The sequence below is a fragment of the Lissotriton vulgaris genome, chromosome 7 (assembly GCF_964263255.1).
Source record: "Lissotriton vulgaris chromosome 7, aLisVul1.2, whole genome shotgun sequence".
Classification (NCBI taxonomy): domain Eukaryota; kingdom Metazoa; phylum Chordata; class Amphibia; order Caudata; family Salamandridae; genus Lissotriton; species Lissotriton vulgaris.
This window is the reverse complement of record NC_141695.1, coordinates 502,250,086-502,277,842: the sequence shown is the minus strand read 5'-3', so window position 1 is coordinate 502,277,842 and position 27,757 is coordinate 502,250,086. Positions and strand designations below refer to the sequence as shown.

The window sequence follows — 27,757 nt, the reverse complement described above, 5'->3', positions numbered from 1 at the left end:
ATGGCAGGCCTGAGACATGTTTGAAGTGCTTGACACAATAAGTGATGCAGGTCCACTAGTAGCATTTACTTTACAAGCCCTGGGCACAAGTAGGCCCAATTCACTAGGGACTTACAAATAAATTAAATATGCCAAGTGGGTATAAGCCAATTCTACCTGCTTTAAGGAGAGAACACAAGCACTTTAGCACTGGATAGCAGTGGTAAATTGAACCTAAACAAAATCCATCGAAAAAGAAGTTAGCAAACAGGAGATCTGGAGTCAAAATGTTAAGGGAAAAGCAGGCAAAGAATGGCAGATATATATATATATATATATATATTTATTTTTCACTGAAAAACCCAAAGTTAGCGTAGCTAAATATAACTTGTGCCCCGTCATGTACTGCTTATGAACTCACATATAACATCACTCATGACGTGTTCCATGACATCACTGAAGAGATCTCAAATGACTTCATTTGTGACATCATCCAAACTTCTTTTGCACACGTTGCTTTATAAACAGGTATGGCTTTACAGCTATGAGAGTAACTGCAAAATAGCTCAGAATAGAATGAAGCATCATTAATGCTATCACAGATACAACTTTCTTGGGTGTTGGCAAGTATATATTATGTGCAACATTGACCCTATACAATACACTTCAAGTGTAGCCTAGTTCACATTAACAGTCAACTACAGATATATGGGAAACCCTCATTGCACACAGTGTACAATATGTATACAAATGTTCAGAGAAAGCCAAGTTCCTCAAAATACTCAATGTCTATTTTAAATTAATGCCTTATTACGGACAGATTTTTTCATGTATCTAAACCGTAATGGTCACTGAACCTTCATTTTTTTTTTTACAGAGTTTTATATTGGGCGAACTTGACCCGAATCAAGTATCAGAGTGCTTTACATGGCACCAGTTGCATTACATGAGGACACATTCCTTTTTGTTAGGCATGGGGAGATTAAGTGATTTGCACAGAATCACAGGATGTTCAGCGTCATTGCCGAGACTCGAACCCAGTACCCCAGATTCGATGTCGACCGCCCTAGCCGTAGGGCCAACATTGAGAAATGAAGTTGATATGAGTAGAAAAGTGGGTACTGTAAACAGTGTTCACTCTATGGAATGAGTTTACTCTGTATCATATTGCTTGCAAATAGTAAAACTCTCATGAGAAATACACTACAGAGTATGAAAAAGTATCTACTAAGAAAAGTGTACACTTTATGCAACACTTGGCAAAAAATACACTAGTCAGTTAAAATAACCAATGTCTGAAGGTGGTAAAGATCATACTACCTGCAGCCTTCACACTGTGGTATAAAATTTACAGATAGCCCATCTTGGACAGTAAAATAATCACATGCACGTAGGTTAGTACACAGTCTTTAAAGTAATGTAGAAGCTGTCATGCTGAGACAATTCTGTATAATATCTTCAGGCTGCTTACAATACTTAATATGTAGTACAGAGGATCCTTGCCCATTTGCAAACTTTTTCTGCAGAGCCAAAAAATATGTGTGGAACATGCTGAACAGAAGTCGTCAACTCTCACTTGCACACAGGGTTACTCTTCAATATAAAGATTTATGACAAGTTCAACACCTCTGCACAACTATGATTTATTAGGAGCATATGCACGTTGTAAACACTTACACCCATTAGCTGGACACAGGCTGTACAAAATTAGGTAGAGAAGAAATACGGTTGTTACCCATCACTATATAAACTATAAACAAATTAACACACTCATCAGTGTGCACAGGGAAAGAGAATACAAGTCTGCTCCCAACTGGCTGGAGCATTTTTAAAGTCCCGTTTGATGGGAGCAGACTTTGTGTTTGCTCCAATTTGGTCAGCATTTCCATAGGAAATGCATTTTTTGTTGCTAATAACTTTGGCACCCTTTGACGAATCTCCATGAATCATTCTAAAATGAAAAATCTTTTTGCCTAGTTTGTGCAAGGCAAAGTTTCAGGGTGAGCCTTCAAGCGGGGGCAGAGAAAAAAAAGAGGGTCCTAAAAATCAAAAGCCACATGCATTTTCCATAAACTTCTTTAGGCAGGGCTACAGCAAAAACTGAACGGAATTACACCAAATTTGGCAGGAAGCTGGATCTTAGTCCACAGATTGTACTTTTTGTGATTTGATGTAAATCTGTTCAGTAGTTTTTTAGAAATTAAGGGTAAAATATATTTGTATATCTGAACGTTGGGACCGCAAGAGGCTCGAGAGAGTCTCGTAGGAGCCCAGTTTTAAAAATGATTGTTCTGATAGGCCCAGGGAGCTTTTTTTCCCTTGGGCCAATTGGCTCCCATCGGAGTCAGACTACAGCAGGAGCGAGTGCTCTCATTGGCTGCCAGCAACATCAGAAAAATGTTGCTGGCAGCCATTACAGGATCTGGGGACTATCCTGAAGTTTAAAAAAATGTATATATATAGGAAGGCAGGTTAGGAATACCTTGCCCCCTAGGTTCCATGAAATAAAATCTGCAATTTTTGCCTTGATCCAGCAGGATAAAAAAACAAACAAAATGGGTGCCAGGGCTGCTTTATTCATTAAGGGGTGTTGTTGTGCAGTTCTCTTGAGTCTCTTGAGGACCCAACCGTCCAGATTTACAATTATATTCAAACCTTAATTTCTCAAAACCTACTGGACGGATTTACACCAAATCACAAAAACTACAATCAGCGGCCCAAGACCCAAGAGACCTCAGGAACTTCCGACCCATCTCTCTGCTCCCCTTCCCGGCTAAGGTCATCGAGAAAATCGTTAACAGACTGCTAACCCGATACCTTGAAGAGAACAGAATCCTGGACCCTTCCCAGTCAGGGTTCTGCAGCAACCACAGCACCAAGACCGCCTTCATTGCCGCCACCGACGACATCAGGACCCTGCTAGACAACGGGGAGACTCCAGCACTCATCCTCCTAGACATCTCCGCCGCCTCGACACTGTCTGCCACCGCACACTACGCGCACGCCTCTATGCCGCAGGGATCCGAGACAAGGCTCTGGAACAGACCTCCTCCTTCCTCTCCGGCAGAACCCAGCGCGTCCGCCTCCCCACGTTCCGTTCTGAAGCCTCCAAGATCATCTGCGGCGTACCCCAAGGATCCTCCCTCAGCCCGACACTGTTCAACATTTACATGGCCTCGCTTGCACACGTCGCCCGACAGCACGACCTCAACTTAATCTCCTACGCCGACGACACTCAACTGATCCTCTCCCTCACCAAGGACCCCATCACCACCAAAGCCAACCTGCATGAAGGAATGAAGGCCGTCCCCGACTGGATGAAGAACAGCCGTGTGAAGCTGAACTCGGACAAGACGGAGGTCCTCATCCTCGGCTCCAACCCGTCAGCCTGGGACGACTCCTGGTGGCCAACAGCAATGGGGGCAGCCCCAACCCCCACCGGCCACGCACGCAACCTGGGAATCATCCTCGAGTCAACGCTCTCAATGACCAAGCAAGTCAACGCCGACTCCTCCTCCTGCTTCAACACCCTCCGCATGCTCCGCAAGATCTACAGATGGATCCCGACAGATACAAGAAAGACAGTCACCCAGGCCCTCGTCAGCAGCAGACTCGACCACGGAAACGCCCTCTACGCGGGAGCCCCGACCAAGCTCATCAATCGACTACAACGCATCCAAAACGCCTCGGCACGACTGATCCTCGATGTACCACGACACTGCCACATCACCCCCCACCTGAGAAACCTGCACTGGCTCCCCGTCAACAAGAGGATATCCTTCAAGCTCCTCATGCACGCACACAAGGCACTCCACAAGACGGGCCCAGCCAACCTCAACAGATGGCTCTCCTTCTACACACCCAACCGCCAGCTATGCTCCACCTACCTCTCACTCGCCACCGTCCCGCGCATCCGAAGAACAACTACCGGCGGGAGATCCTTCTCCCACATCGCCGCCAAGACATGGAACACCCTCCCACTGAGCCTACGACAAACCCAAGACCTGCTGACCTTCAGGAGGACACTAAAGACCTGGCTGTTCGATCAGTAGCGGCCCCCACCTCCCCCCCCAGCACCTTGAGACCCTCACTGGTATGTAGTGCACTTAACAAATGACTGATTGATTGAAGATCTTGTTTCCTGACAAATTTGGTGTATTTCCATTTGGCAGTGTTTTCTGTGCACTTCTTAAAGAAATCTATGGAAAATGGATGGGGACTTTGCATTTTTGTGTATGCCCTTTTTCCTTGGCCCCTGCTTGATGGATCACCATGAAATCTCCTATGCACAAACTAGTCAAAAAGTAGCACCTTTTTTTAAAGTTTCGTGGAGATTCGTCAAACTGGGCCAAAATTATTAGCAACACAAAAAAACGCTTTTTCTTTGGAACAGCTGACCTAACTATAACTACCGCTGGGTAATATATATATATATATATATATATATATATATATCCATCTTCTAGGGCAAGGCAGCTTAGAGCACCATCACAAACAAATGTCTATTAGACGGTCATTTCTCGAGCAGTAAGCAATGTTAAATGTACTATCTCTCACATGTTGTGGAGAAACTCTCTTGAGGTGCTCTCTGCTCTACATCTAAAGCAATGTAATAAGACAACCCTGATGAATCTTTAAAGACCCTTGAAAAACTAAATGAAATGTAAGTACAATAAAAATCAACAGTTGTATGGTATGGTAACTAGAAGGTGCACATATCGTTTTAAATCCAACTTTAATGTGTAGGGTGAGACACTTTCATATTGAAGGTCAGCTTACAAAGAAAAAGTATTGTTGTTAAAGAAGAAATCAAGCACACCATTCTTTACTGACATTGTAAAGGCAATGTGTTGCCTCCAAACAAACATGGACCACGCAGATGTCCCACCTTTTGAACTGTACTTAAATAATATAAAATGGAAAAATAACATTTCCTTTACTTATTAAATGTGAATTAACTAATCTTGAGGCAAAAATGTTAGTTTCATTTTCATCTAATTAGAATTGAAATAAATGTAAATACATGATTTAAAAAGGGAAAATTCGTTTTGGGCCTGGATTTCTTAAAACAAATATGTATTACTTACCGAAAGAGATGTATAACCCAAAAAGTGTGCAATACATATTTAGCAATCTAGCCAGAATACATTTTCTCTATTATTGCCTTGGTACAACCCCATTTGCTCAAATTGCAACATGCACGGGGTAAAATAGATTTGCTCCAGTTTGTTTTACACATGCATCAAAACAGTGCAAATAGGCTAGCTTTGTTTTTTGCACTAGTGCGAACTACTATGAGAAATGTTGTTTAGTCCCTATTATTCTAAGTTTATCTTACAATTGTGCCAGACCCTTCCTTTTAGTAAATACCCCATTCCCATACAACCCCCATGTGAGAAAGTCACTGTGTAAGTCACTGAAGAGTTACTGCTATCACTTTAGTGAGCCATACATATTAACATAAAAGACTTAAAAAAGAAGAATATTTAAAGTGGGATTCGTTGTAAACAGGTAAATACATTACTTGACTGAAATCACCAAAATTGCTTGGATACCTTTGGAATAAAGAGACTTTAGAAGCAAAAATAATAAAATGTAAGAACGGTAAAAATCGTACCTGTTTGTTACATGATCAATGAGATGCTGCTTAAACATAAGGCTCCACCTCTTGATCACATTCAGGAGTGAGGCCTTAAATGGGCGGGCATCAATTTTCATCCAGCAGTCAAATACGTTAATTGGCTCCACGCGGCTGACCTCCTCATAGATCTTCTCATACGAGTCTATCTGCTCTCTAAATAATTGCAGGGTGGGAGGTGTTTCTGGAACCCCGTCTTCAGCATGTGCTTCTATTTCCTCTGCGGTCAGCACATGCCCGTATAGCAAAAACTGGCGCATGAACTCCTTTCGGTCATCAACATAAAGGTAGGAGTAGTGATCAAAAGAGTTCCGATAGTCCGTGCAGGTCGTCATGATATTCTGAACACACTCCATGAGTGCGTTTCGCATGTCCACCAAATCCGCCATATCCTCCATATCAGCCTTGAAGAAACAATTTTAAATTGAGATATGAAACACAATATCCTCAGTGCAGGAAAGATAAGAAGTATAAGAAAATACATTACCTGATAGTGAGGGAAGTTGCTGTGTTCTGCAAGTCTAGGCACCAAGGATGAAATCTTAAAGATGTCGTTAATGAGCCCTTCAATCATATCGTAGAACCCATCATTGGCTCCCAGCTCAAGAGATGGCCGGAACAGCATATCAGGGATAGCAAGATCCAGCTGCACTTCAAACAAGGGCGCAAACCCGGCTTTGGAATCTGTAAGCAAATGGTACCCTTTGGTTATCTTATTTCTTTCTTTTGGTTATCTTAGTTAAAAAATTGTATGAATATCGTTATGCCATACACACTTTAATGGGATTCAGAGGCTCATATTTGAATTACATTACATTAGTGTATTGAGTTATAGTTCATTATCATATTGGCTGGCTCATATCAGGCATGGAAATAGCAACCGGTTTCATAGTTCACTCTGACCATGAAGCTCATTATTGGTCTGGGTGCCTACTGGTGATCTACTGTACAAAGAGTCCAACTTTACTTCTTCGCAGCTGTCACATAATGAGGGTAAGAAATGTGTTAGGTTGGAAATTTAAATTATCAAAAATATTTAGCCCATTCTTGTGTTCTGAGGACATAAATTCTGGACGTTGCACTATTGAAGGATGAGTGGTGCCCAAGTGGTACTACCATGCTTTTTAGAGCTGAACAAGCAAACAAATTAACAAGGGAATCCAAGCCAGAGCCGAGCTAAGGGTCTGGCTCGGATTTTGGAGGCCATGCACAAGCAGAACCCTGAAAATATTTGCTTTGTAAATCATACAAAAAGCATCACGTAAAATATGACAGAGGGTCTGATTCAGATATTGGCAGAAGGGCTACTCCGTCACAGCGGTAATGGATATCAAGTCCACCGAAATATAAATCCCATTGTATCCTTTGTGATTTATATTTCGGCTGATGCGATATCCGTTATCATTGTGATGGAGTAACCCGTTCGTCAAGATCTCATTCAGGCCAAAAGTCTATTTTTAGTAAGTACATTTTATTGTATAAGTTAATTGAAACCTTTAAAAAAAAATTGTGCGAGAGATCATCAAATAAAACAGCAATTTCATCATTTATGGAGTCCAACAATAAAAAAAGTTGTGGGGCAGTTTATGTTAACTACCCAACGTTTTCTGTTCCGCTGGTTTGTGCCGTGCTCCTAAGGAGTATCTATTCATCTGATGTGCTTTGGGCGAACCTTAATCTCCCCTTAAGACAATCTTATAAGGACCCTAAAACATATATATTCATGAGTAAAATGGTGCCTTTGGGTTACATATATTTTAAAAATAACAAGAATATTAACATCGTATAGCGGCCTTGTAGATGGATTTTATAATGGGGATGCTGCAGGTCCATAAAGTGTCAGGTGCCCAATATTTAACAAAAGATTATTTTAGATGTATTGAAAGGAAAGCTTTTTGCATCAGTCATTTCCCAATGAAGAGTGCCAATTCCGGGAAGTGGTGAGCCTGCGTTCAAAGCTGTTTGTTGTGCACTGGATCTCTTCATTTTTTCCTCTACGGCCCCCATGAATTGTATGAGCCTGCACGCCAGCTGTAGGTCTCCTCCTCCAAGGCAAGTCTTCACTGCTTGTTTGCAGGTTTTTATCCTCCTGGTGTTAAAGATTGTTTTAAAAAACAATCGTCGTTCAGGGTCCAGTACACAGCAGGTGCATAATAGATGCGTGATGCTCTGCTCTGCTTTCCCACAAAGATGGCACATTTCTGAGGTTCGCTTCCATGGTGGAAGGTGTGGCAAGACGTGGAGGATTCCCATTCGGTACCGAAGATATTTCTCTTTTAATCTCCTGTTGAAGCCAGCACCCAGATTGTTTTGTGGGCCGGGGCTTGTATAGCCCTGCAGCATGCACCATCCATGAGACCGTCCCTTGAGCGATTCTTTGTCCTCTACTACTGACAGCCTTTTCACTGTCTTATTTACCAGAGACTTTAAGCTGTTTTGCACTCCCGAAGTTGCCCAGAGCTCGTTCAGGCGTGGCGGTTTATAGATGCTGTCAGGTAGTCTCTTGCTGTGGAGGCTTTGCTTGAGTTTATCTCTTTCCATAGGTGGAAATTCAAAGAGCTTTGTTCAGAACTTCTGATCCTATACCAGCCTTTCACGTAGGCGCTGTTCAAGATATTTTTTGCGATTGTAAACCAAACTCCAGCCTGATTTGTGCAGGAGAGATGTAATTTGGGAGGCTAAAGATAATTATTGCTGATCTCGACACAGTACGCTCCAAAGTATCCCCATCTCTTCTCCTGAGGCACTCGCTCCCATATGTGATAGCTGGGATTAACTTTGCTTGTAAAACCTGTAGTAATGGGTTAACGCAGTTCTCCCTGCAGTTTTAAGTTTGAGAGATTTTAGAGCTACCGCTATTGAGTTACCTCTCCGTTTTATGGCTTCTTTTTGTGGTTTAAAAGTAACTTTCTCGTCAAATATCACCCCCAGATACTTGTATTCGGCCACGACTTCCATGGGTGTGCCTGCCAAGTACCAGTGAAACCCGGCTGTGTTCTTTTTTGGGTTGAAACGCATGACCTTCGACTTCTCTAGGTTGATAGTTAGACCATCAGATGCTGCATGACTGATAGTTGTGTTTAGCAGGTACTGAAGCCCGATTGGAGTTCGGCTGATCAGCCCAAAAGTCTATTAAAAAAAGTGTATTTCTTTAACATGCAGAAGAAATGACAATAAGAGGGCACATAATAGCACTGCACCGAGAAGTTATAATTAAAAGTAATTGTTTTGTAAAACTGTTAGTCTGAATGCACATATTTGAAAGTGCTTTCATATGTGGTAATGAATAATAGAGAGTTCTGATGAAATAAGATATTTGCCTAAAGTCACATGATTTAAGAAGGGAAGCAGCGATTTATTCAGATTTTCTGGTTTCATTTTATACAAATCAGCCAGTAAATGGGTAACTATTTGTCTGTCCCTATGTTAAGAGTTTGTGTTTAACTCTTAGCTTTTCAAATAAAGCGCAAACTCCACCTGAAGGTATTGGAGCGCTGTTATGTAACAGAAGGGCATGTGTATTAATTATAGGCATGGGCAAATTGACTGATTTGCCATGGTGAATCACGGGATGTAGACTCAATGGTGAGACTCAAACCTGTTTCCCAGCTTCAAAGTCATTAGCTCTGGACAAAAGGCCGCAACCTGGGTAGAAGGAGAATGGCAGGCAGAAGCCACATAGAAGCTTACCGCATTATGGGCTCGAGGCTCGAAAAGGACCTCAAGCTGAGCCAGAGCCACGTTTCCGGCTCGAGCCTGGCGAGAGCTTTCAATGGCTTGCCCACCTCTAAAGCTTCATGACACAGACAGCATGGTACAAAAGGAAGGATGACCCCAGGACAATGACATATAGACTATGATGATTACCAATAAGTTATCTAATCCTTATCACTGCATCACTGTACTGAGTCACAGACCTAAAACCCAAGACTTGACCAAGCATTGCCATATCCTAAACTGAAACTCCCTTGTCGCCATATGCGTCATGGCCTAACATTATCCACATAGAAAAACAAATTTCAACTCACACTTCCGGAAGCAACTGTTAAAACCGCTCAACAACGGGCTCTTGGAACCATGGAAAACGACCACAACACAGCCTAAGTGCAATGGAACAGCACAGCAACTAGGTGGCAGGAACCAGGTGCCAACAAAGATTAAGCAACAACTGCACAGAATACATCAAGAGAGGGAGAGCCCAACTCAGAGTGGTGCTGTCCAGAGCCAAACCCAAATGACAATAAGGAGAGACATCATGAGAAAGGCACATTAAAGAGAATCGCTCTCTCTCCTCCACTTAATGCACAGTTGAGTACAGCCTGGCATGCTGTGGAATTGACATTTTGTCCAATTAAGACGTTTTTTGGCTATCCCATATTGTAGAAACTATCAATGGCTGCCAGCATAGGAGATGGAAGAAAATCATATCAGGGATAGCAAGATCGCGCTGCACCTCGAGTCTTTCTTATTCGTCCTTTTTTCTTTTCTTATTCGGCCTCTTCTGGGCTTTTCTAATCTTCTTCTTCTTTATTTTTTTGTTTTCTTATATTTGCATCCTTCCTGCGTCTTATTCTTATATTTATGTCTTTCCTTTTGTTTTCTTTTCTTCCGTCTTTATTCTTCCTTCTTTTCTTTTTCTTTTCTGCTTTCCTTTTGTCCTTTCTCTTTTTCCTCTTTTCTCTCTTCCTTTCTCTTTCTCTTTTCTCTTTATTTTCTTCTTATCTCTTTATCTTCTTTCTTCTTCTTTATTTTCTTCTTATCTCTTTATCTTCTCTCTTCCTCTTTATTTTCTTCTTTTCTCTCTATCTTTTTTCTTCTTTTCTCTATATTTTCTTCTTATCTCTTTATCTTCTTTCTTCTTTTCTTCTTCTTTTCTCTTTATTTTCTTCTTATCTCTTTATCTTCTTTCTTCCTCTTTATTTTCTTCTTTTCTCTTTGTCGATTTGTCTTTTTCTTTATGTCCTTTCTCTTCCTTTCACTTGTTGTCTTCCTTTTTCTTATTGCACTGTCTTCTTTCTTTCTCTTGTTGCCTTTTTTCACTCGTGCGCCCTTTTTGCGCTTTATTTATCCTTTATTCTTCATTCAAACTTTTATTTTCTTTCTCTTTTCAGACTTTTTCCATTCTTATTTTCGTTTTCTTTCTGTCTTTTCTTCTCGTCCTTATTTCGTCTTATTTGTATTGTGCGCTGGGCTTTGGATCTGCCATTCTCGCCTTCTTCTTTTTATCTGTTCTGTCTTCTTGTGTTTACCTTTTATCGTCTTTCTCGTCTTCTTCTTCTTCTTGTGTTGTGCTTTTATTTAACTTTTTCTACTTTCTTTTCTCTTGTGTCCCCTTTTTCCTTGTCCTTTTATTTATTTATTTTTTTTATTTATTTATTTATTTATTTTTTTTTCTTTCTCTTTCTGTTGTTCTTATCCTTCTCTATGTTTTTCTTGTCCTTTTGTTTTCTTTTTCCTCTCCTTTCTGTTCTTTTGTAGTATTCCTGTTACTGTGACACTCTTTGTTGTGCCTCTTTTCTTTTCTTGCCTGCCCTTGCAATGGCCGCTGTCCTTTTCTTCTTGCTATTAGTACTTTTGTCCCATCTAAAATGGCCGCCCCTTGTTCTCGCGAGATTTCGCTCTCTAAATCTCGCTTTCCTGACTTCAAAATGGCCGCCACGTTATTGCTGTGCTCCCATTGGCTTGTTCTGCCTGATCCAAAGATGGCCGCCGGGACTTCCACATCTCGCGAGACTTCGCCTTTAAAATGCGCGAGCGCGATCGCCCCACAACTTTGCTCGGCACTAACGCTGCTCCGCTGCTCCTGAGCGCTCCTTACCGCGCTTTGTCACTCTGTGTAGGACGCTGATCGGGGTGGGCTCCCGTGTAGCTCCTGGCGTCACCTTGATGTTTCCATGATGCTAATCCACACACGACGATTTTCCTCGCACGTCGTGACGATCGTTTCTTCCCTCGTCGCCAGTTGTCGTGTCCATGCTGTGCGCAGGGGTGTACACCATACACAGGACACAGGTTAGTGTAACTCTTCTTTATTATTACATCATGCAGTTGCTCGTCCCCACGTCCGTCCACGTCTCTGTCCTGGTCATTGTCCGTCCCCTTCCTGTCCCTGCCACCGGATCTGGTGTCCGGTGACCTGGTCACTCTGCCTGAGGACCCACAGGGTCCTACTGCCCTACTGTCAGTCGCCCATACTGTTGGATCCCAACCTCTCCGTCACGACATCGAGCATGTTTAATATTTTCAGGAGCAAGAAAACATGTTTGATGACAACTAATATTTGGATGCTTCAAGGCATTGCTTGTAACATATATTGGGTGCAGTGGCGGCTGCCACAAATGTAAAGTGGTGAGGTAGCATGGGGGTTTGGGGAATAAAAATACAATAAAAACTTTCCTGCCGCTCCAGCTGACGCTGCTGGCCGCCTTGGTGCTCCTCTACGCCCGACAGCCCATTGGCCGCAAAGCACAGGCTCCACAGCGAATCCAGACGCTGCTCTCATGCTGTACTTAGCATGAGAGAAGTGCCAGAGTTGGGCTAAGCGAGCAGGTCTAATGCTCGCTCAGCACAGGGAGTCTGTGTCTTTTCTCCACCTGGCTGTCAACACAGCTTGTTTGGTGAAACATAAGTGCCCATCCCAAGAAGGCCGGCCAAACTGACATGCGTATTTAAAGTGTCCACCACACCTCCTCCATGCCTTGGCCCCACCCCACTCTGCCCTGACTCCATCTTTTGACTCAGTCAGACAGTGATTAAACAAATGATAACAACACTGCTTTATTATATTTTTATTTATCATCTTCTGGCTCTGAGTGGTGGGATGACACTCCTCCGCAATTACGGAGGAGTTGCCGATGAGAAGGTGACAGCAGCTTTTTTTTTTCTCCAAATTTTAAGAAACACCGAAATGTATTGTTCCCATTTTTTGGCATTTAAATGAATACTTAAATTGAAAACATGTGTCAAGTCATTATTCAAATCTTAAACGTGGATTCAATTAATTGTACTGTGTTGGCAACAATGTGCATGGTACAGTTTGATTGGCATGTGAGCTACACCATATTGTTGCTTACATTGTATCTGTCGAAGTGGTGCACTAATCGGGATGAATTTGGAGAAACTATATAAGACAGTTATATACAATATGTAATTACATAGAGTGAGCTATATATAAGTGTTGGAATACTCCCAGCGAATTAACATTTCTTGTTGTCAGTAAAAACTAAAGATTTCTTTTATTTTTTAAAGTGGCTCTTGAAGGAGTGCCCGGCAGAGGCCTGTTAATGGAAGCATCAAAGAAGTAAACTTGACCTTATTGAGCCCACTTCTCTGTATGCCTCTCTAAGGTTCTGTGGCCTCCACATGTTTCCCTAGCACACCAAGTCAGCTTGCTTGTTATGTATTAGTACAAGGTTAAAAAGGGACTCTTAAACATTTAAAGATGAGGTTTTATTTTTAATTTTAAACCTGTGCATTTCGAGAAACATGTTACATATTGCCATGCATATGGACGGGAGACATCGTTTATATCAAATGCGTTACAATGACAGCGTTGTTACAAGGCAAACCATTACATCGTAAGTCGTTTTAATGACTTGCTCTAGGGGGCACACTGGTGTTGAATTTGCAATCCAATCCACCATCTTCCCTGCTGTTGCACAAACTGGAGTAGGAATAGTAAATTATACTATTCCTAAGTCCAGCACGCCCCCTACAGTAAGTCGCTGTAATGACTTGCGATATAATGGTTCACGTTGTAACAACGCGGTCGTTGTAACAACCGCATTGTAATGAAATGCATTGTGGCGCATTCATTGTAAAGATATTTATTCATATGGACATTATGTTATAAAGAAAGTGTTGAACTTACGAATTAGGCCAGGAAAAAGAACATGGGAAAGAATTACATACATGAATAGGTTTACATAATCTCCATACTGCACCTGTGTTGTCCAAAAGGTACTTGAGTGAGCACTCAATGGCATTAAAGAAGCCATCCAGGACCATCTCATCCACATAATCCACATAGGCGTTCCACACATCCGATGCTGCATCAGCACTGAAAAGGCTCAGGTTTTCCTGCAAAAGAGTCATCCTTGAATATCAAAGTAATGAGTACCGGTTCCTTTAATGCACTCATGCGAAGCCTAGAATGTGTTTGACCAAAAGGTGTCAGCAGCAGCAGCTGATCATAGCAGGCAAAGGGCAGACTGCTTATGTGCATCCTTTGACTGTCACTTGCTATATTAGAAAGGTAGATCAGACCACGGTATACGTATGCTCAAATGGATCTAGAGCAAGAGTAACATCTAAGCATATCACAATTTACTATACTATAGAGAGTAAAGTGGCACCATTTACTTTACCATAGAGAGTAAAGTGGCAATGTCAAGAAAACCGACTTTAGAAAATATATATTTTTCGATTTGATGTACACTTTACCTACTTTTATGGGTAACAGAGAACACATGTGTCTTCATGCTGAAGTAAAATAAACTGATTGTGCTACAAAAGTGAATCTGCACCACTAATACAATGTTTTATTTCTAAAGCATTTTCCAGAAGACTGTGGGCCAGATGAACTAAACATTTTAACAGCTGCAAATGCTCCAAATTCAGCTTCTGGAATAGGATTATGAGTGGATACCAATTCAATATCTGCAAGAGTATTTTGTAGGTGTCTCTCCCAAATACAGATTCTGTATCTTATGTGTAGTAAGATGCCTCATTTTGTATCATCACACCTATTTATTTTTGGACTGAAGCAGCTAGTTTTTGTGGTCTGGCTTGACAGCACAGCTATCACTAGACAATTATGTGAGCATCTCTTGAGAGGGGCTTTGGCTCCGCCCATATATTGGGAGCCATGACTACATGTTTTGATTGGGCAGAATTTGTGTACTTCCACAAAAAAAGTGCTTGCCCTCCACACAGTTGTGATCATTTTTTTGTTTATTTATGCAGGTGCTTGATCTCAGGGATAAAGGCATGACACTCTAATGCTATTATAGTGTCCTAGATTGCTAGATAATGTATGCCTTTATCTCTGGCAGCAGCACAGATGGAAGGAGGGTAGTCATCATCCTACATGGATGTTTAAGTCTGGTAAGACAGTGCAATTGTTACCTGACCTTTTCATTTTCACGAATATTATTCTATCATTTTTTACTTCCACACATATCTAATCCCATGCTATTTCCTTGTAAATATTCCCATTCCCATACAAGATTCCTTTGAAGCCATACCTATCGGCATTGCCACTGCTTGTTTGACTCTACACTGGGACTCTGCTAAACATGGAACACTGCATGTTCTCTGACCCCGAAAACATGTTGAAATTGTTTATAGTTCTAATTGACATATTTAGCTTATCCATATATTCCTAGTATACAGTTTAAAGTGTACCCAGGGTCACTTGGTTAATTTCACTAGTGAGCTGCAGCACACATTGTGTCATCTCTTAACTGACAGTGCAAAACAAGACTGCAGGCCTGCAAAAGTAACCTGGCTGTGCATGATTAAAATGAAAATCTGCCCTGTCAAAATAATCCCTTTTGATAGGTTTAAATCCTTTTAAATATTAATAAGTCATCTCTAAGTAAGCCGCAAGTGCCCATTAGACAGGATGCATGGTATTTGAAAGTAAGATATGTAAAAGTTTAAAGTAAACATGCTGTTATGGTAACTTTTCCCTACAAGCTATTTTCACTGTAGCAGGGGTAGCTGTTCCATAGGAAAGGATTGGGATACAGTATAAAAATTAATATTGAGCTGACTTGTTACATGGAACCGCTCTGCAGAGCTAGTTCTTTCACAGTCCCATTTTGACCCTTCCAATCTAATTCAAGGTGACATAACGCAGAGCCCCGCACAGTGTGGTGATGGGCTCTGGTGACACCCACATCGTACAATTATTCATGAGTCTTAGGCAGCATGGAGACCCCCGGGAATAACAGGAGAGGGGACTACCTTACATCCCTTCATGTTAAAAGATGTTGCTCGGCATAGGCGGAAGGTCCACAAGCATATTTTCAGGACTGGGCTACAGAAGAGAGTGGAATGCGCTTGCCAGGGACCAGTCCTCTTTTGAAGGGAGGATGTTTCCCACATTCGTTGCATAAATACACGGCTTTCTGTTGAACGAACAAGATTTCCTTTGAAGACAAAGATGGAGTCCAGTTTAGGTCCTGGGCACACATCTTCAGAATTTGTTAAACCCAGGCTTTAGCAACCACCCAAACCTATCATCCTTAAGGAGAAAACTGGAAACAAGCCTCAGCAACACATTCTGAAGATGTGTGCCCAGGACCTAAATTGGCCTCCATCTTTGTCTTCAAAGGAAATCTTGTTCGTTCAACAGAAAGCTGTGTATTTATGCAACGGTTAGTGCATAGACAAGTTAAGGTTATCCATCCGAGGACGATAAATGATGTACCATTGAATTGCAGTATCATAAAATGTAAAAATGTGGTATCAAGCACCATATAAAAGCAAGGTATTGTTATATTTTCTCTCATGGTCACCTATTATAAAATAGCTTTTTTTTAGGGTAGAAGGTATTGCGTAACACAGCTGTGAATATTTTGCATTCAAATACATATTTTTAGTTCGAGCCTGGGCAGTGCATTTGCTGATCTGCGAAGCATGCTGTATTCAGGTAGGGACTTGAAGCTCCGCCCACTTGCTGCCCATATTTTTCATTGGATTGTGTCATTGTTCATTGTAAATTGTGTCTGTTCATTGGTCAATAGGCTTAGTTGTCCCTCCTTAATACCGCCTTGTTTCATTTTGTAACCTCCCATGGCGACACTCCTTGTTACGTGTGTTGTTACTCAGTAGGCTTTAATTACAGCCTCTGAGCACTATTTTCTCAAATAGTTTTGTCCTGCCTGCAGTTTATAGCATGGGCGCCGAGCGCATTTGCAATGCAATGGGTCTCGCATGTGTGAGCGTTTAAGCTATTGGCATTGTAAATGACAATGCCTTAAATTTATCTGTTTTAAAAACAACAGATAAATAAAAGACAATGGGCCCGATGTAGGTAATTCATATTTACAGACTCTTAAATACCGAATTTTACAGATTCGGTATTTAAGAGTTGGTAAATATGAAGGGGGGAGATGTAGGTAATTCGAATTTAAGAATTACCGAATCGGTAGGATTCGGTATTTACCGATTCGGTAAATACCGAATCGGTATTGCCCATTGATTCCTATGCGCCATGAAGCCCACAGGAATCAATGGGCAATACCGATTCGCTATTTACCGAATCGGTAAATACCGAATCCTGCAAGGGTGCAGGGGGTGTCACTTTGACACCCTCTAGCACCCCAATTCCGGATTTGTGTGCCATGTGGCACACAGACATGCCCTAAAAGCATGTCTGTGTGTCACATTGCACAGGTGTGCATGCACAGATGTGCATGCACACCTGAATTCGGTATTTTACCCCCCAATTGATTTGGGTGGTAAAATACCGATTCTTAAGGGCCTGTGACACTCTTAGTAGTGTCACCTACATGTGGATTTCCCAAATCGGTAAAATTACCGATTCGGTATTTTACAGAATCGGTAAATTTACCGAATCGGTAAATTTACCGATTCTGTAAAATGATGGTCCCTACATGCCAAATCCTAAATACCGGTCGGTAATGGCCGAAATCGGCAGTTACCGACCGGTATTTTCTCTCCTACATCTGGCCCTAAGTCATTTGCAATGCCAGTAGCTCAAACTCTCATAAACGCAAGACCTATTGCATTGCAAATGCTTGTTTTACTCTACAGACAGAACGTCAACTTTTGTCTACAATTTACCACTTATGCATGTATCTCATGAAAGCAGGTACCAAAATATGTCACTCAGCTGTTAGCGTTTGAGATTAGCTAAGAAAGTTGGAAAAGTAGATGAAGAAAAATAGAAGCATAGCTCAGAGAAGAAGAAATAGGGTTGATATGGGCATATACAATGCTACTCTTTATTTGCTGAAAACATATGCAGAGTGGCTGAAGTAAGGGTTGCATGTATCCAACAGGTGACTCATACATCTAAGCAACAAATGTTTAAATAACTGAGTTAACTTACTTTCTGTGAGGACACCTTTTTAGGGCAAAGTGTAGGTCAAAATTAATGAAAATAAACAGCCTGGAAAATAAAAGGTATCATGACAAGAGCTCAGAGCATCCACTGGCACAAAACCCTGAGGACCTCATTTACTAGATTTTTCTGCACAGCAGCGCAGCAAGCCTTCCTGCTGCGCTGCCGTGCATAAAAAAAAGAGCAGGAGTGCGCCATATCTACAAGATACAGTGAATTCCTGTCCTTTTTCTCTGCGCCGGCGCACAAACAGCAGCTGTGTGCCAACGCAGACACCCTTGCGTAATGTTTCAAGGGTGCCTGCGTTGTGGGGATGATTGTTTTTGTGCAGAAGGGACACCTTCCTACACAACAACAATCATTGATGGCATATTCCTCTTTCTATGTGTGCTGCAGAATGTAACACGCATAGCAAGAGGCAGAAATGAGGAGAAACAAAAGTATTTCTCCTCTTTGCGCCACTCCTATGCCTCCTCTCAAGAGGCGTAGTATTCTGACGCATTCCCAGCGTTACAAAACGTTATAAATCTGGGACTGCATCAGGTTCCAGGGACTGTGCCTGGAAACACCCACAGCAACACCCAGGGAACGTCCCTTTCACCCAGAGTAATGCATGAAAGGGGATATATTTACAAGGCCATGAAAAGTCACGCAGGGTAACTTTACGTTGCCTTGTAAACATGGGCATGCTCATTACGCCGCTGATGCGTCAAGTGACGCACCGGAGGAGCAATGGCCTTGTAAATTGGGCTCTGCAGGTCACTCATCTCCAGCAACTGTTAAGACACATCAAACCACAGATTAAAATACCTTGACCAGTGCGTGAATTCGGTTCCCAGATTCTCGAATAAGGCTGTATCGCTTCTCAAGCCGATCGGTTCGGTCATCTAGGTTGAGCAAAGTTTCTTTTTTACCATCCTTCCTTTCAAAAATAGGTGAGACCCAGGTCTTCATTATGGCTTGAATTTCGTCCACATTATCCTTGGCTTTCTGCACTCTCCTTTCAAGATCATGTACGCTGTCTCTGGTGGTCTGAATATAATCCCAAACACCTTCAAAGGAAAAATATTCCAGAAATAAATCCATTTTGTTCCAAATATACCCATCCATTATAATTATGAAGTAGTGCCATGCTTTTGTTTCCAACATACAACTGCGACCCTGTGCTTCGATGCCGCAATCTGGTAAAGTTAGTTCACCAGGATTCCACAGCTAGACTACACCATGCAGCCCACAGTCCAGTGTAGGGCACTCTGAGGCTCACCTGGCGTATAAGGCCTGTCTAGGAAAGCCAGATGGTTTGAAGCCTAAGGGTTATTCTGCACCAACTTTGCAGTCCAGCAAGAAAACAAAGCATCATGGCATGTTCCACCACACTATCCTTAACCCCTTCGCTGCTGGCCCGTTTCCGCCGCTGTGCGGTAAACAAACGAACAGGGCGGGGCCGTGACGAACCCCAGCCGTCATCAGCACACGAGCACCACGGAGCGTGACGGCTGGGGTTCGTCACCAGCATACAAGGGGTTAAAAAAGTATACAAAAGCAAGTGGAAACAGTCACTATGGCCCATACGTGAAATTACTTGGGTGGATACTAAACTTTATATTGGTGGCCCTCGTATAAAAAGGGGTTTTACCTTTTCTATGTCCTTTTTAAAAATACTTGGGCATGTAAGTACGTACAATTTGGGAAAGGAGAGACAAAATGGGTCAATAATCAGGAATTTAAGGGCAAAAACTAAGGAAATGTAAACAAATGTGCACAGAAACAGACAATACCTTTTTTGGCGAATGAATTAATCTATAAAGTGACAGGAAAAATCTAATTTTGCAAAAGAATCATTTGTGAGCAATTGAAGATTATCTAAATGTTGGGATTCGGGTTTAGTGGTTATTGACTGACAAGCAGGAGATTAACCCAGCCCCTTCTGCCGCCGTACAGCTCAGCGGCATGGCAGGGCAACCTTCCAAGGAGCCCCATCCAGCCCCAGGCCTATCAATATCTTTGAGACATGAGAGGTACACCCTCCTCACATTCTACAGGCAGGGGCACCATTTTGCGTTACTCCAAGCAGCAAAGCAAGAAGCATTAAAGTGCCGTGATATTTTTGTAATTTTCAGATTAGGCCTAAGTGCTCAAAGTAAAATATTGACCTGGGGCCACAAACACGCACACAGGGAAGCGCATGATTGGCAATTTCAGCTCACCAATGTCATATAGAATGGTATGTCTGCAAAAGTCACTTTCACTACTATGTGCGCAATAATCAACAGGGCGCATGAGGTACATAGGTACATTGCCTCATTAAAGAAACAATTTGTGCCTCAGAGGCGTCCTCTAAATGCTGTTCTGGGGAAGTGTGCATATCCTCACAAGAGGTTATGCATTTACATCTTTCTTCCATGTATCTAATGATTTGTTGGATTCTGAACCATGTCCTACGGGGGTTATTACATGCCATTCTAAGGAGCACAAGGCCCCTTGCAGCTCACCAAGCAGCGTGTGTCAACCCGGAGCTATGTGGCGACCACAGGGACTTTATGATTCCAAGGGGCATCCTTGTTCCAAGAACTCTCTTGCACATTGACTATTGGTGGTAACATTTGGAAATAGTCCTTTTTTTCTTGAGCCACAAATGTGTGCTCCCTGTCTCTCACACATGGACACCCAACCCTTCTCCCCATCTAATGCACCTGAGAGTGTTCCCAAGATAGAAGAGTTTGCTCTTAAGGGGGGCGTGGTTCTCTTCTCCAAACAAGCTTCACCCATTTCGGGATTAGGATTTAATAGGAGTAATGAATAAAAAACGAACTGCTCTGAGGCACCCCGACATATATAATTCAGGTTGTTTGATTGTTTCACCTGGTGAGGAAGTCTCTTTACAATGAATTCAATGCAATGTGTAAACAAAGAACACACTTACAAAAAAAGAACTGTACCCGCGCTCACCTCACTCGTTTCTTGCTTTTCTAAACAGAAATGTGTTGAAGAGAACCATTAAAATCACAAGATAACCTAATAGAGAATATAAAGCGTAAGAGTGTTGGAGGGGAGAAGGGGTATGCTGATGGGGATTTTAGAAATGTTACATTGCACACAATGGACGTCCTAACACAGAGATGCACTAGAAGTACATATTTTGTAAGTATATCACTGGACCATGATGAAAATAGTTAGCCTGATATGCGTTTGACTACTAGTGGCTTTTAGCTGTCTTCTGTTGAATACCAAACTATTGTGGAAAATACCAAAATATATAGTTGTCTTTAGGTCAGCTTACTGCTTACCTACTTTTTAACCAATGGGGTTAACCCAGTATCCCTTATGAACCTGGGCAGCAAATCAATATTAACAACAAATGGTTCATACGGGTGCCACATATTTCTTTCAATATCTCAATGACATTTATGACATTCAATTAACACTTTAGCAATTAAGGCATTTCAACAAAAGATTCTTCATGAAAACCACTTTCTTCAGAAACAGAATCCAAACCATCTATATATTCATATTATGTTTTATGAATTGTAGTCATTCGTGTATACTTCAATTATACAGTTTACAAAAAGGCTGAAAGGTGAATGAACAGTGCAATAAGTGACATAAAGTGCTCAGTGCTCACAGGCATACTAAACTCAAATTTCTAGCTAGTTCCCTGAGTCAGTTAGGATTATAAGGTGTTACAATCAAACTGCCTATTCTGGCCTATGGGGAACAGGTAGCCTTGCAATAGTGAAAAATAAAAATGGCTGTAATTTACTATTAGGACATGCCACACACACGAGGGCATGCCCTACCTTAAACTTACAATGCACCCTGCCCTTGGGCCTACCTTAGGGATGTCTGATGTGAAGTTAAGGGGAGGTTTAGGGACTGGAAAGTGGGTGTACTTGCCAAGTCAACATGGCAGAACCAGACTGCCCCCAGGCTCTGCAACGGCAGGCCTGAGACATACTTTACAAACTGCTCCAGTGGGTGGCACAATCAGTGCTGCATGCCCACCAGCAGCATTTGATTTATGAGCCCTGGGCACACGCAGTGCACTGTACTATGGTCTGACAAGTAAGCCAAATAAGCCAATCATGGAGTTACTAATCCATACATCAATTTACCATAGGGAGCACTTGCACTGTGGCACTAAATAGCAGTGGCACAGTGCCCCAAGCATCTAAAACCAGCAAAATCATAGGAGGAAATAGCAAAAAATGGAAGGGAGACAAACGCCAGTGGTGTCAGGTCTAACAAACTGCTTCTTTATTCAAGCACATTTTCCCTGTGCACATAAAGGCCATTAGGAGGCAGCACAAGATACATGCAAGACACCCTACTAGGAGCATGGACTTCACCACTTACGCTACGGAGCCAACTCGTAACTGATAACTTTCTGGTAATTTCATCAAGAACGGAGGCTACATTATGCATATTCTTTTAATGCAGTCTCCAAGCAGCCACATACATCATAATATTAAAGGTTCCAGAATAGAACATTGAAAATGAATAAAGGGCATGAGCCATCCACAATCTGCCTCTTTTAAATGCAGCTCTGAGCAGATAAGTGGTCTCCACTTCTTTTACCTATAATTATTGAAATGTTACTGCTTCTTGCTGTTTCATCTATATGGGTTAATCTCACCCTTCTCCTTCCGTCCCTGCCTCCATACCGATTTCCAATTCATGGAACCCCCCCTTTACCTCAGAGGTAGGAATTCCCTCACCCCTACCTCTTTATTTTTTCAGCTTAGCTTTTTTTACATCGAGGCTTTAAAGTTTTAGGGGTTATCTCTGATAGCGCTTTGTCACTTATCTTCTATTTATTCTCTAATGTCTTTAAATACGCTCCTCAGCAGCGCAACATTATTGGCGATGCAAGCCGCAGACTCGTTCTTAGGTCTCCATCGCGTCCCAAATTAAAGAAGGGATCCTTGGCAGCAGAGACGTCACGTCCTCCTGTTGCCAAGGGCCCTCCCCCATCACCCCATTGTTGTACTAATGCTGTCCTCCAGCTGATCACTCACACGCTCACGCTCGACGCCATCCCCCTGACAACAGGATAGCACAGCAGCTGATCAATTCCACACGAACGTTGGTTACTCGACTTCGGAATGGTGATCAGCTGCTGCCATCCTTAAGCAAGTTTCACTTCATTTCTGTATTAAAAAAAAAGAAAAGGGGTGGAAATCGATTCCTAATACTAAATAAGTGGATTTCCCCAAAAAACCTCTAATATCAACAAGCAAATATTCTCTGTAGTTCCCCTGCAGCCATATTTTTTAGCTTACAAAAACTGTAATTTATTATTAAATTTCTTAGAGTTTTCTACCTTTTGACTCTGACCTGCGCCATTGTCTGACTCAAGAGTCAGATGACGCTACCGCCCCTACAGCTAATGTAGCGGTACAAAAGGGGGTGGTGATGGACGGAGCATCTGAACCAATCAAACACTCACACCCAGTCAACAGATCTGGGTTTAATCAATCACCGTTCTTTAGCCCACTCTGCCACCCCAGTTCAGACATGGCCATATGCAAATCAGTCTGACCCTGTGCCTCATGGGAACAGTCCTGCCCGAACAGCCAAGCCATGCCTTCCCTGGACCGGAAACAAGCTTCCGAGGACTGGTTTCTGGCATTTCAGCCGTCTTCAGCCCGGCTTGCTTGAATCCAGTGGCAAAGTGAGCAAGGGACTCACGTCTGAGCATATCCTGCCAACTTATGGCGAACAAAGCGGTACAAAAGGGGGTGGTGATGGACAGCTAATGTAGACAGCGAAAACCTTAAAAAGTTCCTATAAAAGGAGATGAGGACCTGCATGATTGAGACTCTGAACCAGGTCATGTCCTCAAAAAGGTCACTCCCCACGGAGGACGACGAGGTCACAGAGAGCCTCTTTAATGATACCACCAATGCGAGGGGCAAAAGACAAAAGAAAAGTAAAAACATAGATCCTACCCTCAAGAGCACCATGGAAGGTCCCAGCACCTCATCAAATCTGGGAGGTCCTAGCACCTCAATTTCTAATAAGGTCATCGCACTTAAAACTCCATGGGTGTCCCGAGTAGCACAACATATCTGGGTGTCCTTGGCAGAACAAAATATCCGGGTGTCCCTAGCGGCACAAAATATCAGAGTGCTCATCATAATATGGGAGACAATGATTCTTACGACGACAACTCGTCTGATATGTGTGACGAATATATTCTTGACCTAGAGGAGGATGACCAAGAATTCTATAACTCAGAAGAACTCCCATCATCATCTAAGGATAATATCATTGACCCCTTGGGAAATGAAATGTTCTCAGCCCTAAACCTTAAACATCCCAGAATCTTGGAGTGGTAGCCCCAAGACCACGTGGCTATATTCATTAAATAAATGGTTACAAAACCTCCTTGAGTGAGACGCTAGAAACATTCTTAGAGCCGAGTGCTCTAGACCTTCAATCAAAGACAAAACATGCCATACCCCTAACTTGGACCCAGAACTAATCAAGGTCTTTTTCAAACTTGGATGGGATCCAAGAAAAGGGATGGCTAGAGTCCCTTAAAGGATACCAGGACAGCCTCCTTGATGTCCTGGGCCCCCTAGCAAGGATCCTAGACTCAGCCGAGGAAAGCCATATTAATGGAATCCCCCTCAATACGGAACTAATGAGGGGCTGGAGTCAGAGAGCATTAATTCCACTCAGAATCGCCAATGCAAACCTGAATGCTGAAAGACGAAGGGTTGTTCTTGCAAACATCAACCCGAAACTCTCTGATATGGCGGATAAGGAAACTTCATTTAACCCCAAGGGTTTACTTTTTGGAGAAGACCTCATTAGGTCTTTGGGGAAATATGTCTCAACATTTACAGCCCTGGATAAGGCCCAACAAAACATGCACAAGGTCTTTAACCCCAACCTTTTTGGCAGGGCCTCTCTTCTGGCCGCTTCAACCAGAGGCCCTTTTCAAGATCACGTGGTTTCGAAAAGGCTATCAACAGTACACCAGGCCTCAATTCTACCCCCAAAGAGGGAGAGGCTTTCCCTCCAGAGGTTTTAGATCCCATGAATAGTCAAACACCACCAACCTGCCAAGTGAGTACTCTTCCCACTTCCCCTTCTTTCCCCCTAAAAGTGGGAGGCAGACTCAAACTCTTTTACCAGAATTGGAGCCTAATCACACAAGACCCATGAGTTCTAAACACCGTGAAGGGTTTCATGATAGACTTTAAAGAAACACCTACACAAACCTCTTTCCCACATGACATTCCTCTCTCTCAGACCACCAAAAAATAATAGAGGAGGAGATCTCCTTGATGCTCCAGAAAGGAGTTATCATAGAGGTCCATCTAGTAGTCTTAAGATTTATAAGTACACTCTTTCTCGTACAGAAAAAGGAGAAGGGTAAGAGACCTGTCATAAACCTAAAGGAATTAAACAAATATTTGGTTTACAGGCACTTCAAGATGCAAGACATCCACCTTCTGAGAGATCTTCTGTTAGAAGGAGATTGGTTAGTCAAACTGGATCTGAAAGATGCTTATTTTACCATCCCTATGGCCCAAATCCATCAACCCTTTCTCCAGTTCATGTGGAAAAACCACCTATACCAATTCCAAGCACTACCGTTCGGACTATCTTCCGCTACCTGGTGTTTCACCAAGGTTATGATACCAATTACCACACTCCGGAAAGAAAGAGGCATCCATCTAATCATATACTTAGACAACATCCTTATATTTTCACAATACCCTTCACAAATACTGCTAGATTTGAAAAACGTGATGGGTCTCTTAGAAAGTTTAGGGTTCATTATAAACAAAGAAAAATCCATCCTGACTCCCTCCAGATCTCTGGAGTTTCTCGGTTTCCCCATAGATACCTCCAAGTGCCTTCTTCTACTCCCTCCAAAGAAGATAGCCAAAATCAGGAATGAAATAAAACACGTCTTGAAACCACAAGGACTCCCCCTGAGGGAATTAGCCAGACTACTCGGTCTTCTCTCCTCCTCCATTCAAGCGATCTTTCCCGGCTCGCTAAACTATCGGGTACTCCAAAGGATAAAAGCGAGAGCCCTAAGATCCGGTCTCTGATATGAAGACCAGATTACCCTATATCAGGAAGCCCAATCAGAACTAACCTGGTGCCTAGACTACCTAGACGCATGGAATGGCAAAGCAATCTTTGGCTCCAAACCAGAATTTGTTTTAGAGTCCGACGCGAGCCTCCATGGTTGGGGAGCTTGCTTTCTCGATCAAAATACTGGTGGGATCTGGTCGCAAGAGAAATACTCTCACCACATAAATTATTTGGAACTAAGAGCTGGTCTTTACGCCTTGATGAGATTCAAACAGTCTGTTCAGGGCAGGTCAGTTATGTTGAAGATGGACAACATGTCCGCGGTAGCCTATATCTATCGCCTGGGAGGTACCAAATCTGCGGGCCTCTTCAATTTAGCCAAGAGACTTTGGATGTTCTGTCTGGAGCACAAAATTTCTCTCAAAGCAGAACACCTTTCAGTGAAAAAGAACATCTCTGCCGATAGGAACAGCGATTGGAAACTCAATGTTTCCGTGTTCAGAACCCTGAACAGAATTTGGGGGCCCCCTGGATATAGACCTATTCGTGAGCAGACTAACGTTTCAGTTGGAAAATTATTTCAGCTGGAAGCCCGACCCGGGTGATCTGGCACGCCTTTCTCCAGTCTTGAAAAGGAGTCAAAGCCTACAAATATCCTCCCTTTGCCATGAGTCAAAGGGTTTTACAAAAAGTGAAACAGGACCAGTGCTCCCTTGTCATAATAACTCCCTTCTGGCCGACGCAAGCTTGGTTCCCACCACTCTGGAACTAGCATGCAACCCCCCATCTTAATCCCTACCCAAGAATATCTCCTATCAGACATAGATAGAGGAAGTCACCCCCCTAATTCAGACAGGGAGTTTGAACCTTCTTGCTTGGAGAGTGTCAGGAGATCCACCGAAAATCTCAGGGCTTACTTCAACAGCTGCAACTCCCCTCAGTGAGTCTTGGGCCCCAGGCACTCACTACAGATAAAACAACATTTGGAGAAGCTGGGGTCGTTGGTGCCTGGAAGGGAACCTGGATTCCTTGGAGGCACCTATCGCTGACATAGTAAACTTTCTTGGTGAACAATTTGATAGGGGACTCAGCTATAGATCTATCAATTGCTATAGATCAGCTATCTCTGCTGGCCATGTCCTTGTCAAGGGTAAAACATAGGTAAAAATGTAATTGTTTGCAGAATAATGAAAAGCATTCCTCTAAGAAGGCCTCCTAAGCCCAAATATGAGACACTCTGGGACGTTAAGTTAATTCTAGACCTTTTCACTAACTGGCCGAATAATACTCTCCTGAATAGAAAATACCTTTCAATCAAGCTTGGAACTCGCGACTCTGTGTTCTGCTTCTTCCTGGTCCTAGCAGACACTGGGAGAGCAGCAGAGAATTAATTCCTGTGCAATCCCTACTCTCCTTTCATGCTATGAGGGTAGCACAGGGATTGGCCTGAGCGGCATGATTTGATGCTCCACTCAGAACAGGGAATCTGTGCTATTTCTCCAACCAGGCTGATCAATACATCCTATTGGAGAAACTTTAGTGCACATGTGTGTTTGGCCGGCCTGAGAGGGCCGACCAAACACACATGCGCACTAAGAAGTGCACAAACAAGATCTCCTTCCTCCTCCCCAAGGCCTTGGCCCCGCCCCTCCCTACGCACGTGCCAGCAGGTGGAACCTATAACAATGGTAGAATAGTTATATTTTTCACCTGCTGGCTCTGAACAGGGGGACAACGCTCCTCCGCCAATACGGAGGAGCCACCTCAGAGTGTTTATAAAGAGCGTCAGTGACTAATGTGAAACTGTTGGTGTTTCTCTGAGATGTAAGCTCTTGTGGGAACCACATTTCGTCTGCAATTAGCATCATGTTTGTTTACTATGCAAATAAACATCTTATGGTATAACATCAGATGGACTCTTGTGCATCCGTAGTTGTGAGCATAACAATAACTGGCCTGTATCCAAACATCTAAATAACAATGCTGTG

General features: G+C 42.7%; 1 protein-coding gene across 1 annotated transcript in view; it reads right to left on the bottom strand.

Annotated features, from left to right (window-relative positions):
• The window catches only part of DNAH9 (dynein axonemal heavy chain 9), a 1,435,662-nt gene that overhangs the window by 1,083,991 nt on the left and 323,914 nt on the right, over positions 1–27,757 (bottom strand). Inside the window, exons 14-17 of the mRNA XM_086930591.1 lie at positions 18,522–18,763; positions 13,561–13,696; positions 6,105–6,301; positions 5,597–6,021 (exon numbers count right to left, since the gene is read on the bottom strand). Of these exons, the coding sequence (XP_086786717.1) occupies positions 5,597–6,021; positions 6,105–6,301; positions 13,561–13,696; positions 18,522–18,763 (1,000 nt within the window). The remainder of the gene's footprint in view (positions 1–5,596; positions 6,022–6,104; positions 6,302–13,560; positions 13,697–18,521; positions 18,764–27,757) is intronic.